Source organism: Pungitius pungitius, chromosome 1 (assembly GCF_949316345.1).
Source record: "Pungitius pungitius chromosome 1, fPunPun2.1, whole genome shotgun sequence".
NCBI lineage: Eukaryota > Metazoa > Chordata > Actinopteri > Perciformes > Gasterosteidae > Pungitius > Pungitius pungitius.
Genome location: NC_084900.1, coordinates 33021831 through 33042633, shown reverse-complemented (window position 1 = coordinate 33042633; position 20803 = coordinate 33021831). Strand labels below are relative to the sequence as shown.

At 46.7% G+C, this 20803-nt stretch overlaps 1 protein-coding gene across 4 annotated transcripts in view; it reads left to right on the top strand.

Annotated features, from left to right (window-relative positions):
• Positions 1–20803, top strand: part of magi3a (membrane associated guanylate kinase, WW and PDZ domain containing 3a) — a 77941-nt gene that overhangs the window by 14434 nt on the left and 42704 nt on the right. Inside the window, exon 1 of one of the 4 annotated variants that reach the window (XM_037480640.2) lies at positions 18568–18647. The exons of the other annotated variants lie outside the window; for them this stretch is intronic. Within the exon in view, the coding sequence (XP_037336537.2) occupies positions 18635–18647 (13 nt within the window). The 5' untranslated portion in view covers positions 18568–18634. Of the gene's footprint in view, positions 1–18567; positions 18648–20803 lie in introns of those variants that run through there. 4 annotated transcript variants of the gene reach the window in all.

Genomic DNA, 20803 nt, shown 5'->3' with positions numbered 1-20803 from the left:
CTCACCTTTGCTCCCTTCACCTATTACTCCACAACACTTGAGCGTTTAGAATCGCAGAAAGCTCCCCATCCAGCATCCAGCCACCTACTGAGTGCATGTCATCGCTCTGATATCTTTATCTACTTCTGCACAGAGTTCCTCCAAGCTGCCAGCCCCTGGAGCCCTCTCCCCCCCCCACCCCCCCTCTTCTCGGCCGAGCCAGTAGCCTCCTCTCGTTGTCCTCCTGCCGCAGGGTGAGAAAGAAGTCATCACTTTCCCTGAGATTGCGCTCTAACTTCAAGACTCTTGAAGTTGTGCTGTGTGCAAACTCTGAGGGAAGAAGGAGAAGCACACAGCGTACGTAAGTGTGTGTGCGCCTGGGAACAATAGTCAAGCTCATTGGCCACTTTTAGCGGCAAAAGCAAAGAAAGAAAACACAGGTCCCGCTGCTGTAGGAAACATTCAAATCAATGAGAGGCCTTGAGGCCCGCCAGCTCTTTGTTTGTCCGAGTAGCATCGATCCGATGTTTTGCATTGGTGGAGCTGCTGCAGTTGCCAAGTGGCCGCCGGAAGACGGTTTGACGCATGGCCCCCGTAGTTTAAAGTTTAGATAGGTTCTCAGCTCTGTTCCCTGAAGGGGGAAAAAGGAAGCGGCTGATTTATCTGAATGCAATCAAAGACAGCAGATGGTGAACATGGCTAAACCTAATTTTATTTATAAGAGTTTTTTTTTAAAAAGTGGTGTGCTTGTCAATTCAGTTGAAGCGGATCATAATAAAAGTAAGACCTCATGACGGAGTAAGCACTGTGAAAATATTGGCCCGACGGTTGTTTCCCTGACATTTGCATACTATAAAAAGCTCTGTTGCATATTCACAATGTGAGTAACAAAGCCAGAATTGATTCAGTTGCTCTCGACTTTATTGTAATGCAAAAAACAAAACCCATTTGCCCTTTGATGTGATGATCTTCAAACAAACACTCCTTTTTAAAAGGAGCTCTGCGGCCAGACGGGGTGTCGAAGAAACCCAGACATCTCTAAAGCTGAACCGGCCCTCGTAGGTAGTGATCGGCCCAAAACCAATAGGTCGCCACTCCAGACTTACTCCGTTTCATTCTTTCCTGCCACACTTGCTGTGAGGTGGAACTGCATTGATTCTTTAAAAGTGATATGTGTGTGTGGGGGGGGGGGGGGGGAACAAAAGGAAATGGGTTATGCTACTTCACTGCCATAATCTATATCTACTGTATACTGGCCCCTGTGCTACAATTTGGGCCTGTGCAATCAAAGCAATAACCCAAAGGGAATGCTCTGCGATTGTGTATGTGATAAAACACTTTTTAACCTCACCCACACACCCAGAGAGCCAGTAGGGTCGCTGCAGTGGGGGGGGGGGTTGAACCGAAGGTGTTTGGACATTGACGGCTGTAGAAATTTCCCCAGAGATTCGCGTGACCACTTGCAGATAAAAATGAATCTAGTCTGTAGATTTTATGGGATCATCCTCCTGCTGACGGCTCGTACGGTGTTCTGAGCTCCTTGCGCACATAAACTCTGTCCATTATATGATCTATTAGTTGTCAAGCCGCGTGAGAACTGAACCGTATATCCAATAGACTTTAAACCTGTCACCCTTTTGATGAAATACCTTGGAATATATTGAAGCTTTATGTCATCCTCGACGCCCCGGGAAGAAATTGCCGCACGGTTGAGGACGCATCTTTTTTAATGTATAAATAGCTCGAAGTGTGTCAGGGAGAAGAGACGCGGACCTACGACGGAAATGACAGAACCAAAAGGTGAGATGTGAGAATGCAAATCAACGCCGAGAAGGTCCGAGAGATTCAAGGAAGAGACGAATTGATTGTCGATCACCTACGACTTTAACCCGACGATATCCGTAGTTCATATAAGAACACCATATTAGTCAGGGTGCTCTCATAAAAAGAGTAAAGATTCGGCCATGTTTGTTTCAGCAAGCTGAGAATATTCGACTCCTTTTCTAGCCCTTTAGGAACCTGCTAAAATGCTGTTGAATCGAACACATCGGCAGGGTCATCGAGAGGGAAACGGAAAGGCCGTCAGGTCGACATCCATCACCCGCCTCGCCCCTCCTGAGGCAAAGATAATGTATCCGTCCGAGTGCTGGAAGGGTCACCAAGCGCCGACCTCCAGACCTCAAGGCGGCAGGTCACCAAAGGCGATCTGAGGCGCCGTGCCATCAGGCTTAGGGGCGGGTTTTATTACCGTGACGGCAGCTTGCTTTACGAGGGGGGGGAAACCTGCTGGAGTAGAGCAGAGTTGGAAGGGTAGGCCGGCTGAGAGTGAGAGCGTCAACAAGCTGTTTGCACCTTTTTAAAAAAGACACAATGCAATAAGCGATCGATTGCAGAGGCAGGCGAGTACTTAAACGGATGTATATATCCTCACGGGGGGGGCCTCTTTTTGGGCCGCTCCCATCCACAGTCGCTGCTTCAAAGCTAACGGCTAAGGGGGGGGGGGGGGCTTTTCTATTTGAAGAACACACCTGCACAGATCGACCCGCTTCCTTTAGGAAAAAGAAACGAACGCCCCTCCTTCCCTTCATCTTTGTCAACCCCCCCGCCCCCTCCCCCTCATCTGTAATCCACAGGCTTCGGGCTGCGGGGGCGTGAGGTCCGCCATGAGACGCTGGGGGACATATTGTCCGACTCCCTGATCCCTTTTTTTATGGAAGGGGCTTTCCAACGGAGGACGGCCGTTATTTAGGGCTGGGTCGTAAGCCGAGGCTAATTGGTAGCAGATGACCGGCACCCTGCGGGGACCTAAAGAGAGGTGGAGAGGGAAGGGGGCCGCCCTGCTCTCAGGGGGGGGGGAGGGCTCTTACCAAACATATGGCAACACTAGATCTGCTCTTGTTGATTCCAATTCATGAGGAGGAAGTTTGGGTGCAGAACAAAGTGGAGCAAGGACGGGGGGGGGGCTTGCAGTGTAATTAGCAAAGGTCACCATGACACCAGTGGTTCTTAACACCACCCGCCTGTCGCTGCGTGTGTGTTTCCGCAGACCCTTATGTCATTGATGAATAACTGTGTTGTTACTACAATTTTCACTAGTCAACTGCACAGTTTAAGATGAAGGTCTTTGCAATAGTACCATTTAGTAAGAAATAATATTAATCTATGGGGTGTGGATGAGGCCGTGTCTATAACTTTGCATGAATCATGTGTTAAACTGATTAATATTCCTCCAAATGAAGACAGGTTTTGAGCATTTGATGATTAATATGTAAAGGATTGCCTTCCTGGTATCTGTTATGCGTAATGGTGTCTGTTAGAATCATGTCTTTAGGCTACAGCCGGTGAGGCGTAACAACAGATCGGTCAAACGCGTGGTTGAAATGGACATTCTCCGCAATCAATGAATTACGGGAACATATCCCTGAGGATCAGTTTTTTAGATTAGGCCAATTTCCTGCAAGACTCCAGTAATCCCCTGAGAACGCAGGTTCTTAAGCCTTCGCGAGGCCGGCGGAGACGCAATCTGGTCCACATCATTCCCCATCTACGGCTCTGCTTCAGCGGCGGTCCGCTGCTCCGGCAGCGAGCCGGAGAGAATTCCAAACAGACGCAACCTGCGTATTTCCATTTCCTCTAAAGCGTCAGGACCCGATGTGCCTTTCACATGCATCGACGGGCTCTTTGGAGTGAGAATGAATGAAAAGAGGGATACGGTGAAGCTGTCCTGGTGAGGCTGTCTGCCCACACAGGGCCGGATTATCACCAGGCTTAAATCTGGTTAATTTAACCAAAAAGCTTGCGTTGCCATCTGCCTTCATCTCCTGGCCTGCACCTGTCCAACCACTCATGCGTTCTCGTATCCGTTCTTTTCTCCAATCAATCATCTACAATCGCGCGCCTGGTCAGGAATCGATTGAGCGTCCCTTCCACTGCGGCATCCTGCATCCTGGGCTTGTTTTCCAAAACCTGGAAATCATTTCTACGTCAAAATAATAATAATAATGATGTAATATCGACCCCCCCCCCCCCCCCCATTCCTTCTCTGTCTCCCTGACGCAGCAGCACCAGCAACACCTCCTTCACCCCCCCCCCCCCCCCCCCCCCCCCATCGATTCCAGCCACACGTGGCGCCTCGTGGGGCATCGATCCAGGCCGCATTGAGCTACTGCTGTTTCTTAGAGACGTGGTTAAATGCTAAATGCGCTTGTCCACAATGGGCCGGACACACAATAGAAAACTGTCATGTGCAAACGCTGTTCCGCGTGGGAGGGTGATGTGTTGGCAGCCGTTTGTGCTGTGAAAGGGTGTTTTCCCACTCGCTAAAGGACAGTGGGCGCTGACATAATACAATGTCTGAATAATGTAGATTCAAGCTGAAGGAACGGTCCTTATTCCCAACATTTTCAGATATTCTCCAGTGTGTGTGTGTGTGTGTGTTTTTTTTTTTTTTAATTTGTACTGTGATGTGCAGGTGTATCCCAGACAATAAGGGCTTCCTGTGTGCACTTCTAAGTGTCCCATAGCTCACCCGGGGACCACCCTGTTTACGAGGGGCTTTAGTAAAAGACACCGGCTCGCTGACCTCTCAGGGCAATCTCACATCTCCCCCCCCCCCCCCAACTGTCTAATTGTCTCATTACCTAAGTGTTGTTGGGTCTACTCTTGGGGTGGGAATTGACTTGGGTGTGTGTCCGAATAAATGTGTGTGTGATCTCTAGTGTTCTTTTCCACCCTTCCATCTCTTTTGTGTAGTTGCCCTGGCACGTGCAGGCATAATGCAGACATCTGTAGATGACAATTTACAGCCAAAAGGAATAACAATTAGCAATCTCACGGTTTAGACTGACTTCAGGCGGTTGAAATGATTTCTCGGGACGTTGGTGAAGACGTATCGTCTGGAGCTTCGTACACCAGCTGCTGTGACAAAAGAAACAAAAGTGAATTGGCCCGAAACGAATCGTCGGCAATCTGCAAACGGGGGGAAAAGAAACGTCATCGCCGCATCTGTAAAAGTTATCTTTGCTTTTTGTGTCTCCTCGACACAACGCAGATTGTTGGCTTTGTTTTCACCACAGGTGCTTGTGCAGTATTGTGTGATTGTGGCTCGCATCAACCAACCTGTAGTTGGAAAACCACAACTTAAAGACATTGGGCCAGGATCAAAAGATCATTTGATTTGCAATCTCCTCAATGCGTTCACCTTTTTTAAACAATTTGCTAGTTTTACAAACCAACAGACCAGACTATCAAAGGAGTAGATCTGTTTTTCTGATAATGGAACTGAGAAACATGATGTGTGTCCCACTTTTCTTCGGGGCTTAATTCTTTCTGATCTCGTATTCGGGTTCTGGCTACAGTTCTTTACATCGAGTACCTTTCAAAACTAATGTAATTCTGCCTTTGTAGATAACAGATGCTCACGCCTCAGTGGATTTCAGGGTGCAGTATGAATCCAATTACAGATGAGCGTAGTTTTGCGATAAGAGTAGATTTGTTCATTTACTTATTCTGTCAGGTTTAAAGTTTGGGCTACTTGCATATATATGGGTCTTTTTACTTAACGTATTGTTGCAATTGACTGAATTCCACATGACTCAAGGAGCTGTACAACCACTGCTTCTGAACACATATAGTGTTTTTATTTCCGTTTTGCAGCATTAAGCATCATACAAAAAACGTAATTGTGTACGCGTTGTACGGACTAATTGACGTCTTTCACCTCAAAGCAGTTTTCCCCGGGAAATATGATATTATTAATATAAGTACTCGCATGGCCCACATCGCCGTATGGCTGCTCAGCTTTCAGTCTTTTCCTTCCTGGCTTTGTCTCTCTCTGAGGAACACGGCTGGCTCCTCGGGAAGGCGGGACCGGAAGGTCCTCCTGCTGCCTCATTGGTTGTCGCCGGTGATCTCATGGTCACCTTGTGCTTGTCAGTGTGCTAATGTTAACGGATGCTGCATTTAGACACACTGTGATGTCTTCAAGCTCTACTCACGGAGAAGGTGGCTCCATGAGGTGCACTACATAATAATAACAAAACCACTAATGCCAATATTTGTTTTAATCATAGCAAAATAAAATTAAAATGTTTGTGCAAATCAGTAGTATAGATTACAATAACAAGGAACCTCTGTAGCTACTAAATGGTGTATTTTTTGGGTCAAATATATCAAACATTTAGTGGCATGCAGGCAAACGAGTTGATTTGAGATCTGCAAATGTTCCCCCCAAAATATATTCTGTGTATAAAAATAAAATCAGTACCAATACCATCTCTCCTGAAGCCCCACCCATCAATCTAATTTGATAAATAATTTACAGGTGAATTACACATTGCCCCTAATAAACGCAAACATTACTTTAAAATGCCCTTCTAATGAGCCATGAAATATAATTTTACTCATAATTTTAATAACACTTAAAACATCACTTAACACGGTTAAAGATCAGTCCGGACAAACATGTGGTAAGAATATGACCCAACAAACATTCAGCCTGAAAATGAGTGAATGAGCATTTGTGTGGCTGCATCCATGAGCTCTAACAAATGTGTTAATTTGTCATTTCCTCTCCATTTAAAAAAAAAAATAATAATCCTGCATTGTTTACTAGCTAGCAGTCTTTGTTTTGTTGGCACATTGCTTATGTCTCGGTGTGTTCCCCTATTGATTATAGGAGTCACACGTGGGTACCAGGATGTAGAAGCACAGGGGAACCCACTAGAACAACCGCTCCACAGCTCTGCCACAAGTGTTGGAAATTGTATTCCCAGCAGGAACCGTATTTGCTTTGAAAATCTGTGTGTTACTAAAACTCCAGAGTCTTGTCTTCATCTTCCTTCATTTTATCTTCCTATTCTATTTGAGTCCCTTATTGGATCAGCAGAAAAGCGAGCGCAAATATAACATTTAGCGATTCCCTGATCTCCTTCTTTTTGAGACCCCCATGGATGAAACATAGCAGCCGATGCATATTGCTCTGTTTCGTAACAGCAGCTGCATAGCAACTTTGTGACCATTCGCCCCAAAAGATCCTTTCAACCACCCAAAAGCGAGTGTAAACGACGAGTTTGACATGAACAGCTCCCCCTGTCATCTTATCAACCTCTATTATTGTGACGGATGAGCTACCCCGCGTCGCCACTTCCTGTTCTCGTGTCATCGTTGCCGCTTATCATCATCATGGCGATGCCTCTTTGAGGATTGCTGCCCTTTGTTTGCCTTCCTCGCCACCCACTCGCGTCTCCTCCTGTAGAGCCCCCCCCCAGCCCCGACGCCGCCCGGAGCAGTAATTACCAGTCGAGGGCACGCTGTCGTGTCTTCACCTCGCTCTGGGCGCAGAGGGACTCGTCGGACAGGGCGAGGTCATTTTCACAAAAGTCATTGTGTCCCCACTACACGCGGCTCGTTGGCTCGGTGCGCGACGCGTCCTCCTCTCGAGGTGTGAATTCATGCGGCCAAGGTCAGCAACGCGGGGCCTCTGTCGATATGAGCAGACCCCAGATGCCAATCTCTCTCTCACACACACACACACACACACACACACACACACGCCCTTCAAATCTCAGCGCTTGAACGGTTATTTGCATGAAAATGTCACGCGAGTGCAGGCCTGAGCGGTTGTTGACTTTGGTTTGAGCAAAGTGTTTTCGCTGCATTTTGCTGGTGGTGGTGGTGGTGGTGGGGGTGGGGGTGGGGGGTTTCATGTTTGTCTGTGCGGGGTTGAAGGAGCATTCAGATTCATGGGGCCCCATGTGGTCTCGGGTTATAATGTGAGGTTGTTATGCAGGAGGCAGCAGGTTCACGTAGGGACCTCGCATGCGTAAAACAATGAGCGGTCGCGCAGGCAACAGGTGCGGCGAAACATCTGGCTCCTCGGGTGCCCCCCCGCGCACTCCTCCTTCTGCGGTCATCCGTCGAGAGGCCCAAGACCCGTCCTTCCGCGACCCGACCTTTCCCATTTAACCGTGGTTTTAAATTCACACCCCGGGGCCTGGGATTGTTTTTAAATTACTCTCATGTCCCTGTTGGCAATCACATCTCCAGCCTTTGCCTCTGAATATAGATTGCGAGCAAGGGAAGGCGAACAAAAAAAAAAAAGAAGAAGTTGTGTTTGCTCAGCGCAGTAGGCCCGAGTCACAGCTGACTGATAAAACCCCACCTCGCACATAAAGAATGTATCGCTGGCTTATTTCATTTATTAAAAACATCATTAAAAATAATAAAAAATGTCTGCAAAGCCATCTTTTTTGCCACAGTAGGTGTATTCATTTGTGAAAAGGTTGAAGGGAAACTGTATTTGTCATGTTTGTTGACAAAAGCATTCTTTAAACTGGCAGGTACGGTGGCCGAGAAGGTTCAGACAAATACAAAAGCAACAACACAACCGCAAATGCCACAACGCAACACGAACGCCACAACACAAAATACAAAAGGCACATCACAACCGCAAATGCCACAACGCAACACGAACGCCACAACACAAAATACAAAAGGCACATCACAACTGCAAATGCCACAACACAACACGAACGCCGCAACACGAAAATACAAAAGCCACATCACAACCGCAAATGCCGCAACGCAACACGAACGCCGCAACGCAACGCGAAAGCGAAAACGGAAGTAGCTGCCCACGGGAGCGAGCGTATTTTGGAGGAACGCCCACGGGAGCGAGCGTATTTTGGAGGAACGGAGCTGGAGGATGCCAGATCGTTTAAGAAGTAAGTGAAACATGATTCCTTGCGGCTACAGTTAAAGTAAGGAATCATGTTTCACTTACTTCTTAAACGATCTGGCATCCTCCAGCTCCGTTGTTACGTGCCTACTGGTTTTTGAACCTACTGGTTTGGCTACGCGTTTAGATGTTATTAAGAGAGTAATCCTACTTGGGCAATGTGCTAGAAAACCTGACAGAACTATGTATTTCACGCTACGCCACCAAAAACCAGTTGTCTTGGCTCACCCTGAACCAAAAGATGTTCTTGCCACTGACGATTTGCAATTTCATGATAAGTAGTGAAATCAGTAGCAGCACCTGACAGCTCGGTTGGCCGACGGCGTAGCGCCGCCGTCTTATAAAGTTTTGCTATTTTGCTCGACTGCGAGTTCGAATCCAGGTTGTGGCGATCTTTTAATAAACGTATGTTCTTTTATTTATTTCTTTATACGTAGCAGTGATGTAGTGCTCACTTATACAATCATAATCGCTGCATTGGATATGGGATGCATTTTGAACATTTTCAGAAATATGTTTGCGACTGTGTGACGGATCAGGTGACCGAGGCAGACAACATCTGCCGCTGTCGGGGCAAAACAAACACGCACGCGTAGCCAAACCAGTAGGTTCAAAAACCCAGTCGGCACGTAACAACGGAGCTGGAGGATGCCAGATCGTTTAAGAAGTAAGTGAAACATGATTCCTTACTTTAACTGTAGCCGCAAGGAATCATGTTTCACTTACTTCTTAAACGATCTGGCATCCTCCAGCTCCGTTCCTCCAAAATACGCTCGCTCCCGTGGGCGTTCCTCCAAAATACGCTCGCTCCCGTGGGCAGCTACTTCCGTTTTCGCTTTCGCGTTGCGTTGCGGCGTTCGTGTTGCGTTGTGGCATTTGCGGTTGTGATGTGGCTTTTGTATTTTCGTGTTGTGGCGTTCGTGTTGCGTTGTGGCATTTGCGGTTGTGTTGTTGCTTTTGTATTTGTCTGAACCTTCTCGGCCACCGTAGGCAGGGGCAATCTTTGGTGAATCCTTCCCTAAGTTGAAATTAGAATCCTCGGATTGAACGTTTCATATAAAATGTGCGTTCTGCGATAACAGAATCAGGTCACATTTTTCTATTGTGAATCAAGAAATTGCAGAGGTCAAATGCTGCTGCTGTAAGCCTCAAAATGAGCTTTCCAAATGAACAAATCAAATATATATATATACACAGGGATCCTTTATACCGTCGAGGGCGGTAAAAGACCCCGCGGTGCTGCACCTGATTCTTATCGGGGCAGTTTGGGGGTCGGCCTTTCCCTCCACTATGCAGCAGTTGTTTGTTTCCAGCCGTGCGAAAAGAGGATGTCGGTCAGCCGCTTCTGGACCAGACGCGGGAACAATGAGGAACATTGTGCCGTAATGGACTCGCTGTACCTCCTTGACCACCTCTTGTTTACTTGAATCCGTAGACGGAGAAGATTGCTAATAAATCTCTGGGTGAGTGGCTTGTTAGTGGCGGTGCAGATAGAGTGGGAGAGCTCGAGTGTAAATGTGCACTGGCATGCGTCCATTTCTCCTCTCCTTGGCTCCTTTGTTTTGTTCTACCTTCCGCCCTGAAAGTTTGACTCATAATTGTCCCGGGGGGAGGGGGGGCAAAAGGGGTCCTGCCGCCGTGTTTTTTTTTTTTTTTTTCCACCTCAGAGCATTAATCAATTCAGTTTAGGCTTTGCAAACTTGAAAACCACATTCCACATTCCATATATGGATTGCAGTCAAGACTCATTCCTGCAGCTCTCTGTTCACACCAAGGTTGGGTTTCTTCAATGAAAATGAGCTTTTAGCAGAATTCGGTCAATATCGGCTTTCCACATCTTTTTTCCACGGTGCACTGATATGAATTTCCCCCTGGTTTAGGATGTGTGGAGGATTTGTGACTGTGTGCTTGCTGCTGCAGCTTCCGGCATGCCTTGCACTGCAGTTTATGTGTTGTGTTCGACTGGAGATGCACAGGAGTGCATTCTCCACTTCCTGAGGTGCATGTAGACGAGCAGAGCCCGGGGGGGGGGGGCTCAGAGTGACAATGAAAGGTGTCGAGATCATATTCTTACCGTATTGCTACAGGGACTTCTGGCAAGGTGACAACAAGCGCTCTCAATGAAATGGCCGATCGCAGACACGTGTGACAGAAACATGTCACATTTCGGCAGAAGAACTCCTCAAGCGATGGTATCACGCTGCGTTCCTGCAGCCGCTCCGTTTTACCAGGTGCAGCGTGAGTTAATAGAGCAGTAACTATCGTGCTTAATGACTTGCTGGCCGTGTGCCTGCATGGAGATCACAAGGGATCATCCCAGCTGGGGGGAGCTGTACGCTCACTGCATGCTTGCCCCCTGCTGCACAGTGACTGTCATACATGCTCCCTGTCTTTGTTTTGTTTTTTTAACAGCAGTGCAAGACACCCTGAAGCGTGTAGTCCTCAAAGACTCGATGTAGCACATTGGCCCCCCGAGGGAAGACATCAGCTAGTTGGAAGCTAGTCAGAGAACACACACCTGTTTTCAGGGTGACTTCTTATTGATTAAGCACTCATCATGTCGGGTATTTTTTTAATTTTTATTTTAAGATATGAACCTCGGTGAGCTGATCTTATCTTCTTTCTCTCTCTCTTTCTGGGAAAAAAAAATCAAACACCCCGCTGGCTCCGAGCCGTGATGTACGAGGTCTGATCGAGGCCCAGCTTTCACCTCAACAATTAGCACACGCGGCAGTTTCCCCTCAAAGTGTCTGTCAGAGCCACAATTAGGATGGCAGTGGGCAGCCACGTTTCGGTTCTGCAGCGCTTTCCGTGCGGGTCAGCTGGAATCCTAATGACTCTGCAGGATAAGTGCTGCTGCCGTGACACAGCCGCGTTGATATTAGCAGTTATACAGGCCGGGCTTGATGTTTCTGCTGACAACTGTAGTCTTGACTCGATTGTATGCAGCTCGGCTTTGTGCTGTTGAGCAAACACAATCTTGATCCGAAATAATCACATAATATCAGCAGAATGAACCGTGGGGTTTAAACGCAATGGTACACGGCTCCCTCATCCGCCTAAGATATCATTGTGACAACAGAACCGACTTATGAATTCATTATAACTGTTTTTTTTTGTTTTTTTGATCTGCGGGGCGGCACGGCGGCGTGGTGGTTAACGCCGTCGCCTCAACCCCCCCCCCCCAGGACCAGGAGTCTGATGACTGATTGGATCTCCTCAATGGTTAAAATCCACCTGAAATAAAAATGTTGGATTGTGCGTGGAGCAGGGCCTGCCGTGCAGGTGCCTCTTATTTTAAATATTTTATACCCGGGGCAAAGGACAAACTTCTCGTGGATCAATGCACAACTATTACATTCAGGCCATTAAAGTAACTACATGAACTTTGCTCCCAGTTATCAATATCTCGATGTCAATCAAACGCTTCTTTTTTTTTTATTGTTCGGTGTGGATGTAATGCAATCATTTGGTTAAGCTTATCAGCATGGGAGCACACTGATTACAGTGGGATGACATAACATGTTGCACAGACATTTATAATCCTCAGGACCTACGGATTTTAGTGATCCATGATTTCCTTTCCAATACTCACAGACCAAACCTGCAAAACTAATGAAATTCCCATCAGCCTCAGTCCGAATCACTGCTTTTCATTTGTCATGGTGAGTTTATTCTTATTATGGATAAGGTAAAAAAAAATATTGAGATGACAATTATTTAACCACGAGAATGAATTGGTTTAGTCTTTGAAATCCTCTGCATTTTAAGACACACCAATGTCACAGTCATGTTCGTTTAACTGTGGGAGGTAGAAAACGCGGTTAATATGCGTCTGTGTTTGTCTGCTTTGCCTTCTCACGCGCGGGAGATGTAGTGAAATGTAGCCGTGCGGCTGTGGACCCTTTTCCGAGGGAGGGGGGGGGGCCCTCGGGCCGCCCTTTGGCACCATTGATCTGACACAAAGGTTGATCGACCGTCTCGCCGCCCTGAGATCGATTGCTGTGTGTCTCTGTGTTTGACTGCGCCACTCGCCCTCCCTGAGACTCGGGCAACTTTACATTTAGCGCGGTGAATAAATCCGACCACATCCTGTTGCAAATCATTGTGTGTGTGTGTGTGTGTGTGTGTGTGTGTGTGTGTGTGTGCTTGTGGTTCCGTGCCCTGAGGAGGGGGGGGGGGTTGTATTTTGAATTGCATTATTGTGGACCACTGTGGTGTGGCTGTTTCTCCCGAAACCTTCCTTTAGATTATATGTTTAGTCAAACTGCCTCAGCAGCTCTGCCACTAGTGCCAAATTCCAAATTCCTTCCAGGGAAAACCATTGCTTAATCGCTGAGGGAGTAACTATTTCATGAAGCAGCTTAAAAAAGAATAAGAAAAAAAAAAAAAAAGAATAAGAAGGAAATCAGAAAGTTCCTCCCACTGTGGTACACATGTTGTTCTATGCTCGTACCCAAATAAGTGGATTGTGCGTTCATTTTTAGTTTCTAGCTACTATAACTGGCCGAATCGTGAAGCCTAAACCATCGGAGGGGGGGAGGTGCTCAGTTATGAGAAGAGGGGAAAAAGGTAACGGTCTTTTGGCTGGGCCTCCACTGCATAATGACGGGTCGGGAGTCGCTCATTGGCTCACACCGGGATTTAAAAACTCACTTACAACTTAATCGGCTAATGCCCTTTTGACCCCCCCCCTCGTGATCTTGGTTATGCTTGAACTGCATAATTCATTCATAGTTTTGCTTTTGGCAAGAGGGAACAAGTTAAAGCTGTGAAACCATTGCAATTCCGTTAACGAGAATTGGACATCAAGATTGATGTTGTGATGACAAGTTGGCGGGGAAAAAGGAAGAAGCTTTTAGTGCAATGGACAGGAACATGAGAAGAGGGGAATGAAAAGGCTCTGGGACAAAGAGGAGGGAGAAGGGGAGAAAGGCACACCACAGAGGTGGGAGGGGCTCTCGTGAGCTGAGTGACAGCCTATCAGATAGCGGCCCAGTCGCCGAGCTCCTCTGCCGAGGGTGTCGCAGGGTAAGAGACACCGCTGCACGTGCGCACAAATGCAGGCACTACATTAAGGTGCATGCTCTGTACACACTTCACTCTGTGGTGCCACTGGGGCGGCACGATGATTGCTATGATTGCGTATTTGAGCGAAAGGTGTTCTCACACAGTGACATGCCTTTATTAGTGCTTTTAACGTTGTTGCAATGACTGGCTCGGGCCATATATATATATATATATATATATATATATATTTCTTCCATTTCTATGAACATAATATCCCAGAAACGGCATGACGGGATTTCTTTACATCTTCTCAAAAATCCTCAAACCGTGCGGGTCGCAGGTCAAGGTCGATGCGACCTCATCAAAGACGTGCTTGCCGTGACTCAAGAAATGTCTCGCTAATTGAGACAATTTTGACCCAATGTCTAAACGGATCAAATAATAAAGCGTGACATTCATGGCCGATGTGGATGTTAACATCGTGACTGCTGGACAGGAGGACCACGTCCAGGAGGCGAGTTATGATGGAAGTCCTCTGCCCTGCTATCGCTGTATTTCTTATTTATTTGTTTTACCTGCGCTCTCTTATTCTGTTGTGTATATGGTATGTGGTTATTGGCTTTCTGTCCACATCTCTCAGTCTCACCCTGCCCCCCCCCCCTCTCTCTCATCCCCTCTCCTTTCGCCTTCCTTCCTTGCCGTTCCAACCTCTCTCCTCTCTGTTCAGAGGTTTGTCTCGGGCTCGTTGACTTGAAATACATGACCTTTAAACCATTTTTGTCTCTGCACATGTGCGGCCTCGGCTCTCGTCTCTCCCTTTTTCGCGCGGTCGGCTCCGTGAGATAACCGATGCGCAACAACGGCAAACATGGCATCATTTGAAACGCTACGCCAAGGCCCCGCGGGCGGAGGATGCGGCGCGCGCCCCTCGTCCGTGACGGATGGTCTTAGACGGGGTGTTGGAGCCGCGGCCAAATGTCTCGCCCACGCAACGAGGACGAGGTGTGGAGACGCAGTCTTTTTGTTTTGGCACCAGTAGCAGTCAAGACGTATTTTTGAGCTGATGTCACGAAGCAATGCAACTGTTTTTGTGTAAAAAAAAATGCAACTATGACCAAACTCCAATAATTCTCATTCAGCGGGTTTTTCTTGGGTAATCCCTCTCTTCTGACTGGAGTCCAAATCTGCCGTTTTTCATCCCATCAGCCCAGAGTATCGGTAGTACACTAGAAAGCAAAAGACACGAGATGAGTGCAGAAATAACCCAGCACGAAGGTGACGGAGCTATTAGCTCTTTGGCACCTTTTTTAAGCACTGTCACTACGCATAAACACACATATGCGCATCACACACTACGAGCTCTTGCATCAATGTGAGCATTTATAATGGCTGTAATTAACGGTTTGATTTATAGCCTGTGTCTGATACTGACTTACAGACGATGGTATGTGCTCATTAATAAATGCAGCAGGGATGACCTGTTTTTGTAGAACAACTCTGAGAAATGTCTTGCTGTGCATGGTTCCATTAAAAAATATACCGGTAATATAATATAAGAAAGCTTACGGGATACTTTGACTGGATTTTGACGGACAAACGTTGATGGTACTTGCATGTTTTGTTCAGTGAATGAACCCCTCTTTTATGACTTTTGTGTGATTTTTAAGTGCCAAATTGCTGAGTCATTTTCAGCAGTCAAGACTCATTCCTGCAGCTCTCTGTTCACACCAAGGTTGGGTTTCTTCAATGAAAATGAGCTTTTAGCAGAATTCGGTCAATATTGGCTTTCCACATCTTTTTCCCATGGTGCACTGATATGAATTTCCCACTGGTTTAGGATGTGTGGAGGATTTGTGACTGTGTGCTTGCTGCTGCAGCTTCTGGCATGCCTTGCACTGCAGTTTATGTGTTGTGTTCGACTGGAGATGCACAGGAGTGCATTCTCCACTTCCTGAGGTGCATGTAGACGAGGAGAGCCCGGGGGGGGCTCAGAGTGACAATGAAAGGTGTCGAGATCATATTCTTACCGTATTGCTGCAGGGACTTCTGGCAAGGTGACAACAAGCGCTCTCAATGAAATGGCCGATCGCAGACACGTGTGACAGAAACATGTCACATTTCGGCAGAAGAACTCCTCAAGCGATGGTATCACGCTGCGTTCCTGCAGCCGCTCCGTTTTACCAGGTGCAGCGTGAGTTAATAGAGCAGTAACTATCGTGCTTAATGACTTGCTGGCCGTGTGCCTGCATGGAGATCACAAGGGATCATCCCAGCTGGGGGGAGCTGTACGCTCACTGCATGCTTGCCCCCTGCTGCACAGTGACTGTCATACATGCTCCCTGTCTTTGTTTTTTTGTTTTTAGAGACACCCTGGAGCGTGTAGTCCTCAAAAACTCGATGTAGCACATCGGCCCCCCCTCGTGGGAAGCTAGTCAGAGAACACACACCTGTTTTCAGGTTGACTTCTTGTCTGACTTTACAGCACGTTGCAGTGATTACTAGTCTTAATGTGGCTCCTTCATACCTCACTTGCTTGTAGCATCTGCGGCTCGGAAAATTCAATCGTTGCCTGGTTGAATGATCCTAGATTTTGCATGAGGAAACATTAAGATATTTGATACAAAATAGTTTAGCTAAATCTTATGTTGATGTATATGAAAGAAACTGTTAAAATATTTTCATGCAAATTGTAAAATTAAAGTCAGCAATATTCATCTTTTTTTTTTTTTTTCAAAGATTAGGATTTAACCTTGTGCATAGGTTTAAGGGTAGTAATGTGAACGCTTACCTGCCCTTTTATTTCATTTTTTTAGACTTTAAACTAACACCATAGACTGTTATATCCAAATTAGCTCATACCTGGGAGACCTACAGGAGTTAGATTTTGGGATAAAACCTCTGGATAAATACAGGAACAGAGAGACTAAAGGGCCCCAGTTGGCTGCAATAAGGAGGACTGGACCAGTGAAATGAAGGCTTGAAGAAGGAAAAGAAGAAGTTCTGCCTTTCGTAAACATGAAGAATGTTGCTTTGGAGAGCAAAGATGGAAAAATAGGAGGGATTAGCGCGTGGTATTGTGTCACATCGGGTTCAGGGACAGGTTGTTGAAGTCGTAGATATTCACACATCATTATCTTCGCGAGCAGACATTCTGATCACAGCTCCATCTGTGTTTTTAACGATGCTCCCTTAGCTATGATGGCGCTGTTATCCACTCCCTCTCATGTGAGGAGATAGCGTTGAAACAAGTCCCATAAATGGAATATAATTAACTCAAGAGGGGATGCTTTGGGGATTTCATCACATTCATCACATCAACCGCAAATGCAGGGCATTTCAGTGACACGCGCCAATTTTCTTGATGTCATTAAGTGGCTGAAGTAGGAAGGGTTCTAACCTTGACCTCGGTAATGACAACAGAGAACCGAGCGATCAATCATATTGTTTTTTGGACTAAATAGCCAACACAATATATCTCGACCGGTTTAGGATCTACTCACACGCCTGGCTTGTATCTCCAAGGTTCTCTTATGCTGGGTCATTGGAGGGACTGAGGTTGATGGGCCTTTTAAGAGAGACCCGAGCACAGCCGCTTTTAGGAGAGAGGACGGAGAGACACTCAGGAATACACAGAGGTGTGCGGGAAGAGCTTAGAAAAACACAGTTGGCCTGCGGAATGGACATCCGTGCACGTTTGTCCACATCAGTGGCTGAGAAGCTGCTTGTGATAAGGGATCGTACAGGTGGGGACAGGATTCCATTTTCGGAAATGGGTCATCTGAATAGCGCTTCCCGTTTGGTGTTCGATTAGTCTCCGTTTGAGACCGAGGGGTCAGCGGTTCGGTCCATTCAGGTGTGCGACCGCGCATTTAAGACGGAGACGAGTCATCACTTAGATCAATTGGAGGCACTTAATGCAGTTGGCAGAGAGACCTCGTCTCTCTTGGGCTTCACTTTTATCCATAATTGGTGCGACAACTTCATATAATCTGAAAGGACCGTGTGACTGATGCATCTCAAAGTGGGTTCTGAGTTTTAACACTGGCATTCATTCATTTAAGTACCTTCACCGAGGTTGTTGACTATAATCAGATTCTAAGCGGCGCCTCTTTCCCCACCTCATCTTTCTCAGAGAAAACCCTTTTAAACCCTTTGCTTTACTGCCGCAGCAGTTTTTTCGGAGCCCACAGAGACAAACAGTCCCTCACACCTTGTGATCAGAAAGATCTGTCAGCATTTTCTCTTTACTCCCTGTTCCCAGTCTCCTCTGAGGGGCTCAAGCTTCTCTTTATTCCTGCCTGGTGGTTCATTTGTGCTTAATCACATCGCACCAACATGCAGCCACCTGGGGACAGGCAGAATTAATGAGTGTGAGGGACGGCCAGCAGATGGATGAGGGACCAAGGGCCCTGCGAGGAGTGTGCACAGAATGCCTGGTGGCTAGAAAAAAGCAACTCTCCCCCCCCGCCCCCCGGACTCAGAGAGCCACGGCAAGGAGAGGCTGTCTGCAGGCTGACTGATTGTTCTCAGCCGGGATTGGAAACCACCAACCCTGTGGCTCCCAGAGCACCGCACTACTCCACGCGCCACCATAGCCCACATTTCATAAAACCCCAAAAGTGGGTTGTTTAGACTCACATGCAGCATGACGTGAGCGGATTAATACAGTGGACCTCTATTGCACACTGTCATACGTCTCGTGGTAGGCGGCCTGACTGATGATGATGATGATGATGATGTGCTAATGTTTCCTGTGCTAATTTGCCTCACATCCTGTTCACGTCACATCCATTCATGCAGGTACCTGTGAATAATGTAATTCAACTAAAATTAACGTTATTTATTTGTGTTTCTTCTCTTATTTTTCCCCACGTGGACCCTTGCCTTCCATCAAATTCGAAACCTCTTATGACCGTATCAGGTAAGAGCACTATATTCTTTATCTATTGTGAATGTGTGAAGTATTTATTTGTGCACTTGTTTGTACAGTTAACATTCACCGGAATAACGAGTCAGATTTATTTCATTCCTCTTGTAACTTTGGACCCAAAGATTATCCGGATCCCAACAGCAGTAGCATGCAAACCTCTTTGAGCTGCCATGTTGTTCGGGAAATGGTTGCTTCCATCTAATAATGCCATCTTCTGTCATGTAGAGATTTGAGTGCCCATAGCAGGCTACCTCAGTGCATTGCTCTAGAGACCTCTACCTTTGGACCGGCCCAACAACCAATTACGCCAAGAGGGCAAGAGACTACAAACCCCCTGAAATCCGAGAATACCTTCTGACCTTGGAATTAAGGCCTTTTTGTTGCAGCTCTCTACGAACCAGCTACTAGAGCGGTGAAGTACCTCGGGGCCAGCTTTTCGAGGGCAGTCGGTCAACTTGGCTCCTACGCTTCCGTGTGATTGGTCACAAGTCCACCAACAACAGTCGCTTTGTCAATCTTAAACACTGGGAAAAACAAGGAACAACAAACATTCAACCGAGTTAAAGCAGGTACCCTGTTTGAAACTGAGAACAACACATCCGGTCACACAGGGGTAGCAGCGCGTGTGTTCCCAACACAATGGAGGAATGCGCGCGACGTTCGCGCGTTCGCTTCCTGAACCAAACGAGCCGCTCAGTCGCGTATCCGTGCAGGCGCCAGGGGTCAGATCGTCACGGGGCGGAATGATGGATGCCGCTCTCTCTCTCCTTATCGCCTCCCTCCTTGTTTCTCTCTTTCTGTTCTGTTTTTCTTGAAAATGACTGAGGTCTTCAGCTTTTCTCAGTTACTGAGACGGGAAGCTTTAATGTCTGTAGTTCAACTTTCTTTTTATTCCTCTTCGGGACGCGCTGCTACAAACTGGGTTTTTGGTATCAGCTGATACCGATTGCCATGATTAATACATTACATAATGTACATAATGTAATAATGAAATACATGATATCTGATAACGAAGCACGTCGACCTCCTTTTCGCATTGTCCCCTCCGATAACTTTGCAACACAGTGAACCTCTTGCTCTAATATTTATTTTGAGTATGAAGGCTGATGACACGTGGGAAGCCTTGGGGGGGTCGTGTTTGAATACAGGGGCTGGATTTGACCCGCAGTGATGTCAGAGCACGCAGGATGCAAATTTGGGATACTCTGCCTGTTTCTTCTATTTTTCATACCTTCCTTTGAGAGGGACCCTGGGGCTGGCAGACAGAATTCACTCACTGTTCTTCCTTTCTGCTTTTCTTTCCAGCTCTCATTCATCAAATAACGTTGTTATAAAAAATTTTCGACCCAGGGGCCATACAAGTAAACTGCTATTCCTGATGACAAGCCCGCTTCATTAGGGTATTAATTGAAACAAACGGAGTTCTTGGTCGTATCCTTTTACGGATTGACGGAGCCATTCAAATTTGAAAAAGTTTGATTTCTGATGAATGCATGTTAGTTCCATGTCTGTTTTCTCCCCCTGATAACGTATTCAATAATTAAATTAGATTACATGTTATTTGGCTGATGCTTTTATCCAAAGCGACTTACATTGCATTATAACCCGTGCATTATATTTTTTTTTGCCTGGGGAGCAATTAGGGGTCAGGTGTCTTGCTCAGGGACACTTCGACATGGCACATGGGGCAGCCGGGATTCAAACCACCAACCTTGCGGCCCCCACCGGACTGCACTACTCCATGCGCCACCATCAAATTGTCCTTTGCAGACCTGGTACATTTTATAATGAGAATATGACTTTTAACACTCTTTTAGCCCAACGATCAAATCCATTTCTATCTCAAAATGGCGAGTGAAATATAAAGCCGGCCTGAGGACGATCAAGGCAATTAGTTGTTCAAACAACAAGGAGTGAATCCTCAGCCCGAGCTGCAGGACTGAACCCGGACCGTTGGGTGATGACTTTTCCTTCACAGCCTTTGCTGTCTAATTGAAAATGTATTTATTCCTCTGAATTAGCGCCCCGCTCTCAGCTTTCCCTCCCTCCCTATTAAGAAGATTGGCTGTGAGCATTTAACTTTGTGCGTCCACTTAAGAGTGGAACGTTTTGAAGAGGGGAAAAAAAAAAGAAAAAAAAACCCCATC